Source organism: Phyllobates terribilis, unplaced genomic scaffold (assembly GCF_046119375.1).
Source record: "Phyllobates terribilis strain yellow unplaced genomic scaffold, ASM4611937v1 Scaffold_7__3_contigs__length_470593459, whole genome shotgun sequence".
NCBI lineage: Eukaryota > Metazoa > Chordata > Amphibia > Anura > Dendrobatidae > Phyllobates > Phyllobates terribilis.
This window is the reverse complement of record NW_027362767.1, coordinates 405,220,583-405,232,762: the sequence shown is the minus strand read 5'-3', so window position 1 is coordinate 405,232,762 and position 12,180 is coordinate 405,220,583. Positions and strand designations below refer to the sequence as shown.

General features: G+C 44.9%; 1 protein-coding gene across 2 annotated transcripts in view; it reads left to right on the top strand.

The window, feature by feature from the left end:
- LRFN1 (leucine rich repeat and fibronectin type III domain containing 1) overlaps nucleotides 1-11,356 on the top strand; it is a 300,005-nt gene extending 288,649 nt beyond the window's left edge. For both annotated transcript variants that reach the window (XM_073641697.1, XM_073641696.1), the window contains exon 4: nucleotides 9,501-11,356. In XM_073641697.1, coding sequence (XP_073497798.1) covers nucleotides 9,501-10,341 — 841 coding nt within the window. In that variant the 3' untranslated portion in view covers nucleotides 10,342-11,356. The remainder of the gene's footprint in view (nucleotides 1-9,500) is intronic.
- Nucleotides 11,357-12,180: the final 824 nt, after the last annotated feature.

Genomic DNA, 12,180 nt, shown 5'->3' with positions numbered 1-12,180 from the left:
TAAGTGATAGCAGGGCGCTTGTGGGTCACAACGCCACCCGGTGCCGGTTCTCGGAGCACCCGGATGGCTCTGTCCTTGAACTGTGCAAAGCCCAGATGGGGATCCTGTAAGGCCATTGCCCGCAACTGGGTTCGGTGGGTATTACAATACAGTCCCTCTATAAACTGTTCGGTCAACAGCCTGTCCTCGTTTCCCACTCCATCAGGGTCGGTCTGCTTAATGGCCCTCAGGGCCTCTTGTAGGTTTAGTGCATAGTCCCTTATACTCTCATGCGCTCGCTGCTTGCACCCGTAGAATCTAAGCTTAATCTCGGCTGAGGTGCGGGTATCAAAGGTGTCCTTCAGCCGGGTTAGTATCCCTGCGACAGTCTTCCTCCCAGGTGGCCAGGATTTTACTTCCCTTTTGGCTGCCCCGGTTAGTTGGGCCACCAGGATGCTCACTTTTTGCTCTTCTGTGAGGGGGTACACCTGGAAGAGGCTATCCAGCTTTTCTCTAAAGTCATGCAGGGTATGTGACTCCCCTGAGTACTGGGGTAGCCAAGCTGCTCCCGGGATATAGGGCATGGTGAAGGGCATAACTGCAGCAGCGGTAGCGCTGGCGGGGGTTGAGGCAGTGAAGCTCTCCTCCGTATCCGACATCTTCCTCCCCCCTAGTGGACCGTGGCCTACCTTGCGATGATCCTGTTCCGTAGGCCGCGGCTCCGCAGTGGATCGTCAGGGTTGAGGACCTTCCGTCGCGCTCCTGTGACGTCGGCGTCTGCTGGGCTCCTTCCAGGACCTTACGCAACGTCCGGACGTGAGGCGGGGCTTCAGTTCTCGCGCGCTTTCGGAGTCCACGCCCCTCTTCTTCCCGCGCGGCGTCCTCAAGATGGCGTCCAATGGCGGGAAAACTCCACGGATGGCGGGAAGAAGGCAGAAGATGGCGCCGGATGGCGGGAAACTTCACCGATGGCGGGAAGAAGGCTGAAGATGGCGCTGGATGGCGGGAATCTTCACCACAGGTAAGTTTGAAAAGTCTCTTTTTCAGGCACGCAGTACCCGGTGGTTGCGGGCACGAAATCCTGCCGACTATGCCAAAGTTGACGCGCCCCTGGGCCTGTGTCGCGCTGCGTTGCGCACGCGGGAGCTTACCCGGAGCCGGATCTCTTGAGGGTTGTAGTCTCGTGGCGGTGACCCGGTCCGTGCCCAGGGAGTCAAACTGAGCGGCGATGTAACAGCGGTAGATGCAGGACGACTACGCCACCCGTTGAATGCAGCTATGGAGCTGCCGCTGCAGGACAGTCCGCTGAGGCCGGTGGATGGATGGTGCAGCGTAGATGGTATAACCCCCAACGGGAGGGGTATGGCCTCAGGGCAGCAGATGTGGATGATGGGGGTAGCAGGAACCACTCAGAGACGGTGCGGTGTAATTCAGGGTCTTTACTGGTAACAACGATAGACCCTCCCGGAGTACTTGCTAGTGAACGGGGCCTGGTCAGTCCTTGAGCAGATGGGATCTCCCCTGGCCAGGCGGAGTTGTAGGCCTCCCAAACTGACTGTACTCTTCTGGCTACCTTGCTAGAAGCGGATATAAGTAGCCCACGTCCCTGAGTGTACCGTGTGGTGCTCACCCGTATGGCCGGTGACTCGGGGCCTTCGGGTTTCTGGGCCTGAGGACCTGAAATCCCCTGCCGGTCGGCTTCTGCTGCTGGGTAAGAGTTAGTCCCCACAGCCTCAGACGCCGGGTCCGGTAAGAAAGCTTCTCAGGGCGAGCTCTGCAGCTGCCAGCCCCTGACTTGTAGTAGTATTGCTCCCACTGAGCTTCTGCTGTTTCTTCCTGTGACTGTTTCTTGTCTCTACTCTCCTTGACTGACTAACCCTGCCTCAGCCCAGGGTTTATACAGGGGAAGTTCTTCCCCTCCCAAGACTGGGCAGGAGGTGTGGCATGCACAGGATCCCTGACCAAAGGACCTCCCACCTGATCTCAGACATAACATTACATTACTGTGGAAAACCAGACCCCTGGGGTGCCACACTAGCCTCGGGGACCAGTGATGGTTGGGGTAACCTTCAGCTCCAGAGAGCTTGTGCTACCCCTGCCCACCTTAACTACTCAATCATCTCTCATTCTCCATCACTTTCTCGCCTTTTTTATTTTCTCTCATTCTGTCTGTTTCTTTCACCTTCTCTGTCTTTTTCTCTGACTTTATCTTTCTCACATCCCTCACTTTCCCTTTCTCTCTTCTTCTATTTCTTTCTTTTCCTCTTTTTATGTTGTTTTTTTCTCAGTCCCCCTCTTTCTTTAATTTTCATCTTTCTGTATCCTTCTCTTTGTATTCCCTCTCTTTCATTCTTCCTTTCTTATTCTCTCTCTCTAACTTTATCCCCTCTCTACCCTTTTCCATCTTTCTTTCATTTTTTTCTTTCGACTTATCCTTTTATTCCTCCTTTCTCCTTATTCCTCTCTTTCTTTCTCTATTTCTTTCTTTCACTACTCTCCTCTTCTCTCACCTCTCTCTCTCTTTCTTCCTTTCTTTCTTTTTCTTCATTTCCCTTTTTCTTTCTTTATTCCTTTCTTTTTTCTTTCTTTCTTTTTTTTTCTTCCCTTCTATCTTTTTCCTCATTCATTCCTTTCTTCTTGTTTTTTCTCTTTTGTTCCTTCTCTCCCTTTATCTCTCTCTCATCTGTGCTCTAGACCTCTAACTTCCTCCCTCCATTTCTTCTGCTTTTCTCTCACCATCTCTGCCCGTCTACCTACTTTCTTCTCCCTCACAGTTTTTTCATCTTTCACCTTATTTGTCCCCTTCTTTCCTCCTCTTTCCCGTTGCTTACTCCTTTCTCTCCCTCTCTCCTCTTACACCCTCTCTCTCCTCCCTCTTTCCCTATCTCCTTTCATCTGCCATTCTCTCTCCTTCTCTTCCTCCCCCTTTTCTCCATCCTTTCTTCTTTTTTTCTCTTCCTCTTTGCTTTCATGGCATTGATTTTTCTCCTCTCCCCTTTCTCTCTCTGTGTATTCTCGACCACCACAGAGTGTTCCTCTTCTATATAGAAATCAATGGACCGTCCGCAACGTATAGTAAATTCAATAATATATTCATTAAAGTAGGTTTCCAGTCTTCTACAAACAAAGCTTAATCATTGTATAATGAAGAGTTATGAAAATATATAATATGCGTTTTGGAGATTTCTGTCTGCAGTCAATGAATGGAAATTCTTATTGCTTTCATTGAGGAGCTGGATCCTTGTCGTGCTTACAATTCCTGTACAATGTAGGTCTAGGTCGGATCTCATGTACACGGGGCCTTACCTACGAAAAAGTAACGGAGTCCTACGGGACCCCCAGTATAGCTCACAGCAGCAGTCTCTATCTCATCAGAAGGTCCTGGGCAAAATCTGTAAAAGGGCTCCTCATGCACTGAATATATGAAGTGTGCACTGCATTACTGCCATATACATTATACTAATAAAATGAAGGAATTGGTGAAGAAATTGGCCAGTTTGTGTGCTCCCACCAGCCATGATAAGGCAAATCTTTTTCCAGAGAGTTCCTAAACTTTTATTTATCAGCCAAAAAGTCTTCAAATTAGTGGGATCCAGCACTAATTAAAAACAGCCTTAGACAGATGGGAGGAGCTCAGCCAAGTAACGAGGCAGTCACCACCTCCAATTATATATACAAAAATGTGACCCGCACCCCCTGACAAAGCGAGGCAACTGTGAAAAGGTGCAAGCTGCTGTGACCACAATATATACTGTACAAACCGAACACTGTTGGGTCAGACCTGTCATTTAGATTTGCAGGTTTTTGGACCCGAAGAGGCTTCTCTGCTAAAAAAGGTTAAGGTCTCATCAATGAAAGTTCACCTTTGTCATGGCAGGTGAGCACACAAAAACTGGCCAATTTGTGCTCCAAGTGCCTTCATTTTATAAGAATATTCTATATAGCGGAAATACAGTTTACATTTCATAAATTCAATGTTTGCATATATCTTGTCGCACAAAGTGTGAGGCTTTCCTTCTTTTTTTCTTTCCTGCTTTCTTTCTTTTTCTTTCGTCTTTCTTTCCTTTTTTCTCTCTTCCTCTTTTTTCTTTCATTCATTCTTTCTTTCTTTCTTTCTCTTGTTTTCTTTATTTCCTTCTTTCCTTTTCTCTTCCTTCCTTCCGTCCTTCTTTATTTCCCTTGTGCTCTCGTTCTTTCTCTTTCTCTGTTTTTCTCTTTGTTTCTCTTTTTCTTTCTTTCTTTCTTCCTTCTTCCATTCTTCTTTCTTCCTTTATTTTCTTCTTTCTCTCTTTTTTTCTTCTTTTCTTTTCTCTCTTTCTATTTTTCTTTCCTTCTTTTTTCATTCATTTCCTTTTTTCTCTTTCTTTCTCTTTTTTCCTTCCTTTCCTTATTTCTTTCCTTCTTTCTCTATTTTTTCTTTTCTTTTTTATTCTTTTTTCTTATTCTTTCTTTCTTTCTTTCTTATTTCGCCTTCTTTATTTCCTTCATTCTCTTGTTCTTTATTTCTTTCCTTTTTCCTCTTCTCTTTGTTCCTTCCTTTCCTTCTTTGTCTAATTTTTTTCTATTTTTCTCTCCTTCTTTCCTCCTTTCTTTTGTTCTAATCTACAAAATACAAAGAACGAAAAATAACAAAACTAACGTTGCTTAAAACCCGAAGAAGGTAATTAGGCTGCTGACTGTAGACCGCAATATGTGCATTAATCGGCCCGCTGCACTAACTCAACCCCATGTGATTTATTGATCCTCCACATCTATCTAGTTTTTATCTTACGCTCTCCTTCCGTGTCACGGTCGTACAGCGAGAGTTGCACAGCTTCAAGTGCAGGTCAATTTATTACACTTATTTTTCGTACAGATAATGAAAAGAGAGAAGGTTTGAAAGACATTCCGGAGCGGAAACTTTGCACAATAACGGGTTAAACTGTGATCCACAAGCCCCTTCTCTGGATTTGTGAAATTAGCGGTATTGTACTGCCGAACGATACCATTGTGTTCAGAGTCCCGCCATCGCCTGTGTTCTCTTCCTCGTCCTTCTGCTGGTTTCCTTCCGAAAACTCCCAGCTGGTCACAAATATTTATCGTTTCTGCCTAACGAGCCTTGAAAGATACTTAAAAAAACATTAAAATTTACTCATTCCCTTGAAAATATAAGCTGCCCAGAGACTAACATGTCTGAAAGTCCTGCCCCAGTTTTCTGAGTTGACACTTTTTTCTTACAATTCTCCATGAAATAAAATATACTCACAGGTTTTGGAGCTGGTTTAGTTTTTTTTTTGCAGCTACCAAAAGCCCCCCCTCCATCTGCATAGAGCAACTATAAGGGAACTTGTCGACCACTTTAGGGTCACCAAGCTAAGTATATTGCTGGGTAGGATAGGTAAAGTCAAGTTGATAAATATTTTTCTGGCTATAAATGGATTTACTATCAACGTTGAACCTTTATGTAAATGAGTCTGCAAGTTCACCAAAACCAGGACTATCCCCCACAGGTGCACAAGTCACCTGCAAGTGCATGGATCTCCAGCTTTCTTCCTCACCAACAACATCCTCAGCAACAGAAAACGTAGGGACACAGAAAAAAACTCAGTTAAAGAAGCACTCCTCCACCCATCAAAGTTTTTATCCTCTTAATATATTGCAGTCATCATATTATACAGCACTGTGTACTTACAATTGCTCATTTTGCCTTTCTACCCAGTTAATGCTCCTCTTTTCTCTGCTCTATGTAAAGTCAGGAAGTTTCTTGTCCCTTCAGAAATCATTCCCCTCTTCAACTCCTGACCCATCTGCTCCCTCCTCCCCCTGCCAGGGACTTTTGCAGTGATGACTTGTGCAGGGAAAATTGACCTCCTGTTTCTACATAGAGCGTAGAAAGATTCAGCTAGTTTGTTTTTAACCCCTTCACGACCTTGCGATTTTCCATTTTTGCGCATTCATTTTTTGCTCCCCTTCTTCCCAGAGCCATAACTTTTTTATTTTTCCATCAATATGACCGTATGAGGGCTTGTTTTTTTACGGGACGAGTTATAATTTTGAATGAAACCATTGATTTTACCATATAACCTACTGGAAAACGGGGAAAAAATTCCAAGTGCGGTGAAATTTCAAAAAAAGTGCAATTCCACAATTTTTTTTTACCATGTTCACTAAATGCTAAAACTCGGCTGGCAATATGATTCCCCAGGTCATTACGAGTTCACAGATAGCAAACATATATAGGTACTTTTTTATTTCAGTGGTGAAAAAAAAAAGTCAGAAATTTGTAAGAAGAAATTTTTTTTGCTTTTCTCATTTTCCGAGACCCTTAGTGTCTCCATTTTTCGGGATCTGGGGCTGGATGAGGGCTTATTTTTTGCGCGCCGAGCTGACGTTTTTATTGATACCATTTTGGGGTAGATACAATGATTTGATCACCTGCATTTTATTGCAATGTTGCGGCGACCAAAGAAAACTTAATTCTGGCATTTCGATTTTTTTCTCATTACACCATTTACCAATCTGATTCATTTGCTTTATATTTTGATAGATTGGGTGATTTTGAACGCGTCGATACAAAATATGTGCATTGTTTATTTCTTTTTAATTGTTTTATTTTTAATGGTGTAACACCACTAAAAATCACAAAGGTGATTTGAACCTTTGTAATTTTTTTTTATATATTTTTTAAAACTTTTTTTTTACTGGCTTCAATAGTCCCCTTAGGAGACTTGAAGCTGCGATTGACCGATCGCCTGTGCTACATATAGCAGGGCTTCATCACTGCTATGTGTAGCAAAAATACTGATTTCCTATGAACGCCGGCCACGAGTTGGTGTTCATAAGAGATTTACAATGATAGACATGGGGGTCTTCTGCAGACCCCCGGCTGTCATGGCAACCCATCGGCGCACCGCAGTCATCTGACAGGGGTGCCAATGGGCGGGACTTGTGAAGTGCTTGCACCCGGTGTGTGTTTAATGCCTTTTCCAGTGATTGACAGAGGCATTTAAAATGAGCAAATGGGAAAATGAGCAATTGTAAGTACACAGTGCTATATAATATGATGACTGCAATATATTAAGAGGATAAAAGTTTTAAAGGAGTGCTTCTTTAAGCACATGGGTTAATGCAAGAGGATAAGTATGCACTAGCCAGATTTGACACTCACGATGAAGATGCACTGATCCCTGGGTAGAGCAATAATACTCCTCATTATTCCCCGGCATGTGCCAACGCATTTAATTAACTGATTTCTGGGGGTGGTGCTTGGCAGAAAATATAGCGGATAATCAACGTACTCGCAATGCGTGCCCCTTGTGCACTTGTCAGACTTTGCCTGCCCTTGGTGCTACTGGTGGCTGTTTACCAGCCCTTGGTGCTTTTCGTGGCAGTTGCCCTGCTCTTGATGGCAGTTGGCCAATCCTTGGTGCTCTTCGTAGCAGTTGGCCTGCCCATGGTGCTCATTGTAGCAGTTGGGATGCCCTTGGTGCTCTTGGTGACAGTTGGCCTGCCCTTGGTGATCTTGGTGACAGTTGGCCTGCCCTTGGTACTCTTGGTGGCAGTTGGCCTGTCCTTGGTGCTGTTCATAGCTGTTGGCCTGCCCTTGGTGCTCTTGGTGGCAGTTGGCCTGCCCTTGGTGCTCTTCGTGGCAGTTGGCCTGCATTCGATGTACTTTCTAGGAATTGGACTGGCTTTGGTGCTCTTGGAGGCAGTTGGCCTGCCCTTGGTGCTCTTGGCAGTTGGCCTGCCCTTGGTGCTTTTGAGGGCAGTTGGCCTGTCCTTGGTGCTCTTGGTGGCAGTTGGCCTGTCCTTGGTGCTTTTCGTAGCTGTTGGCCTTCCCTTTGTGCTCTTGGTTGCAGTTGGCCTGTCCTTGGTGCTGTTCATAGCAGTTGACCTGCCCTTGGTGCTCTTGGTGGCAGTTGGCCTGTCCTTGGTGCTTTTCGTAGCAGTTGGCCTTCCCTTTGTGCTCTTGGTTGCAGTTGGCCTGTCCTTGGTGCTTTTCATAGCAGTTGGCCTTCCCTTTGTGCTCTTGGTTGCAGTTGGCCTGCCCTTGGTGCTCTTCGTGGCAGTTGGCCTGCATTCGATATATTTTCTAGGAATTGGACTGGCTTTGGAGCTCTTGGAGGCAGTTGGCCTGTCCTTGGTGCTTTTCGTAGCATTTGGCCTTCCCTTTGTGCTCTTGGTTGCAGTTGGCCTGTCCTTGGTGCTGTTCATAGCAGTTGACCTGCCCTTGGTGCTCTTGGTGTCAGTTGGCCTGCATTCGATGTACTTGCCAGGAATTGGACTGGCTTTGGTGCTCTTGGAGGCAGTTGGCCTGCCCTTGGTGCTCTTGGCAGTTGGCCTGCCCTTGGTGCTCGTGGGGGCAGTTGGCCTGTCCTTGGTGCTTTTCGTAGCAGTTGGCCTACCCTGGGTACTCTTGGTGGCAGTTGGCCTGTACTTCGTGCTTTTCATAGCAGTTGGCCTGCCCTTGGTGCTTATGGTGTCAGTTGGCCTGTCCTTGGTGCTTTTCGCAGCAGTTGGCCTGCCTTTTGTGCTCTTGGTTGCAGTTGGCCTGCATTCCTTGCACTTGCCAAGAATTGGCCTTGGTCTACTTGTACTAATTTACTTGGAATCAATATTCTGTCAGTGCAGTTTAGTTTACATAAAGAGCCAATCTTGATTTTCTTATCTATGTATAAACTGTTTGTAGCCAGGAAGATATGTCTGAACTTGTCTTTTAGCATCGTACACACTAATGTAATTTGGCGCCACTAAAGCTGCTGATGATCACCTTTTACATTTTTCATGTCCAGAAAGGCTATTTTTATGTAAATATAGGGTTAATCTGTAGGTAATGATCATTAAAATCATGTTAGGCTGCTTTACTGGAGCAGCAGCTGCAGGGAGAAAATGAACTTATATCCTCCTTGTGGCTGCTCGATTCCAATCATCAAGGCGGTGCAAGTTGCTGTAACAGTCACCGTTAACTATACCATGATCACAGCTGTAATCCCTCCCCGTCACTTTGATTGATAGCTTGCTCTGCTGCGTATGTGTTCAGCATGTGGGGAGAGATTACAGCCGCAATCAGTGTGTAGTCAGTGATGACTGTTACAGTTCCCTGCACTACCCTGATGACTGGACGCAAACAGTCGCAGGGAGGATATAAATTTATGTTCTACCTGTAGCCGCAACTCCACTAAAGCAGACATTTATGGCTTTAACTCTTTTCCTGCAGATTGATCCCACATCTGCAAGTAAATAGCGTTTCTATACAGGGCAAGTTCCCTTTGAACTTTTTGTTATTATGGTGCAAATAGGCATATCAATAATAAAATCTAATAGGTTATATGCGGGTCGCCACAAAAGAAATATACCCTAGTGACAAGCCACCACTTAAGGGCCCTGTCTTCTGTAGGACCTTGGGATGAATATTGCCGGACCTGACTATGACATTCTTATCTGTCGTAGATCTGTTGTAAACATTTTAATGTAGAAATGTTAGAACATGGTTCTTCTGAGCGCATTGAAAATTTTTGTTCTTTTCTTTTCTCTTCGTGCAGAATGATCCCACCAAGTAATCGAAGCTTCCTGGTCAATGACTTGGCTCCTGGACGGGAGTATGACCTCTGTGTCCTGGCTGTCTACGATGATGGGATGACTTCACTCACAGCCACTCGAGTGGTGGGATGTGTCCAGTTCAATACAAAAGAAGAAGCTGCACAGTGCCAGCCGCTCCACACCCAGTTTCTAGGTGGAACTATGATCATCATCATTGGTGGAATAATTGTAGCTTCCGTGTTGGTGTTTATCATCATCCTGATGATTCGATATAAAGTGTACAGCGGTCAGGAGGAAATCGGCAAAGCAATGGTCAGTAATGTGTATTCTCAAACAAATGGGCAACAGGCCATGGCTTGTGCTCATTCATGTGCCAAGTTGGGAGAAAATAACTATGAACATTTGCCCCCAGCTTCCAAAGAGCCCTCAATGGAGGGCAAAGACCCTGGTAAAGGGGAGAACAAACCTAGTTCACCTATTCCAGCTCCTCTGATGGAAATGGACAAGAGGAGAACTAAGACATCTAGTGATCTTCAAACAGTGGCTCTTTTGTCTTCTCTCTCTGGAGACCAGACAGAGACCAGCGCATTGGGCTCCACCACCTCATTATGTCTGATTATGGAAGGGCAAGCACACGTAGGGCCCAAAGCTCCTCCCAGGACTTATCAACATAGATTCTCCTTCGATGGAGACTACACCTTGTTCCAGAGCCACAGTTATCCTCGCAGGGCACGGACAAAGAGACACATGTCCGCCTTGGAGTTAAACAACCAAGAAGCTGCCCTTGGACATCGAAGAGTCACATTTAGCAGCACAGAGTGGATGCTAGAGAGCACCGTGTGAATTCACAACTTTTTTTTTGACGGAGTAGGTAACATGGAGGGACACGTCTTATGCTACTTTATGTCTCAGCAATCATGTTAGGGGCACCTCAAACCTTTCTATTAAAGTTCTGCATTTTGTTGCCATGTTTAATATCTCCGTACACTTTCTGAGCAGAGAGAAAATTTTGGATACAAGGCTATGTCCATGCCAAGTTTAACTCATATTCATGTTGTCGTAGATGGTGTACTGTGTCATGAGCGGACCTCATTGATTTCTCGAAGTGTACAGATATATTCTACATTGGTAGACAATGGATTTGGAAGAAGCATTGGCACTGCTTTCTTGAGGGTCTTAATGTTGTCTGTTTCTCTAGAGCCCATCACCCAATGTTGCCATGTGACGCAGAACAAGACGAACACCATATCATACTCAAGAGCTAACCAAGAATTTTTTCAACATGATCCTTCAACTTGCCCCGAGGAAAACTGATCCACATCTTTGCCCTCCCGTGAGCCCCTTCCTCCGCTGGTTTGGGGATCTCGAGGGATATAGTTCTGCTTGGGTTGTGGTACATGAATGCTGAGCCCTTGAAGCAGTGCCTTAAACCAAGAGAGAGACCAGCACACAAGCTATCTGGAACCCTATGTGACCTTTCCTGTAAATGGGGACGGAGACGCCAGTTCATCAGGGGGAAACAGGACATATGCACAAACGACACGATAAACAAAACTACTGTACAAGGCCTTCTGCACAGTAGAAAGAGGAGAAGCTTAGAGGGATTTGTTGACCACAGTGTTTGGGTCCTGACACCGTAAACCTTCTGTACATCTAGCTGGTCTGGATCCTTTCTGAGTTACTCAAAATCAGGAGCCTTTCTGGGACCTTTCAGGAAGAGAAATCATCTGGAATTGACAAGCACAAGTTTTTACATTAAAAACGTGTGTCGCCCTCTCTCTCCGCAGCACATATATCATTGTGGAGAGAGATGCCAGTTGGGTACAGCGGGAAATTAAAGTCCTTTCTGTGACTGCTCCATGTGTCCGTTGTGGTTCTTTCTTCTTCGGAAAAGATACCAACATGGGGTCGCGTGCATGTGGCATAAGAAAGTCGATAGAAGCAATTGGATCCCGGGGCTATAAATGTAGCGGAACTCGGAGTTCTACCATATATGCAATCAATACAATGGACAGACTAGATAAAGCTATGTTTTATGGCAGAGGTGTAGCTATAGGGAGTGCAAAGGTAGATGTTACATTTCGACTCTAAGATCCAAGGTTTCAAAGTGCCGTCTTCCATATACCAGCTTTATAAATGGCACATGGTAGGCGGCAGTCCCGGAGCATCAATTTTTGCCTGTGCATATAAGAAAGCACATTCAGTTCATTGACATCAAGCAGACACTTTTTTAATGCTGGGGGATTGAAATGCAAAGTTTATTAGAAAGGAATTACCTTTTTGAGACCGAGCTGTTACACTTGTGTCATTTTTTTTTTTTTTTTATTCAATGAAATCTTTTGCAGTCATTAAAAAAAAACACCAAGCACTATTTTAAAGCATATGACACATCATATTATGTGTCATTTTTTTGCACCTTAATGTGAAAATCCAGAGAAAAAATGCAGTTTTTATATCGGCTAATGGAGTAGACAGTTCTGGTTCTTCGATTGCTTTGCTGTGTAGACAGGAACAGGATTAGCAGAGTCATGTCAATATTTTTAGTGGGCAGGAGGAATTCAATGGTCTTTGTCATTTCAGCAAACTTTGCATACATCAATAGTACAGGAAAATATAAGAAACTTTGTTATTTATCCTATCAGAGAAATAGATTTCTTTCTCCACTTATGGGCTACTTCTTCT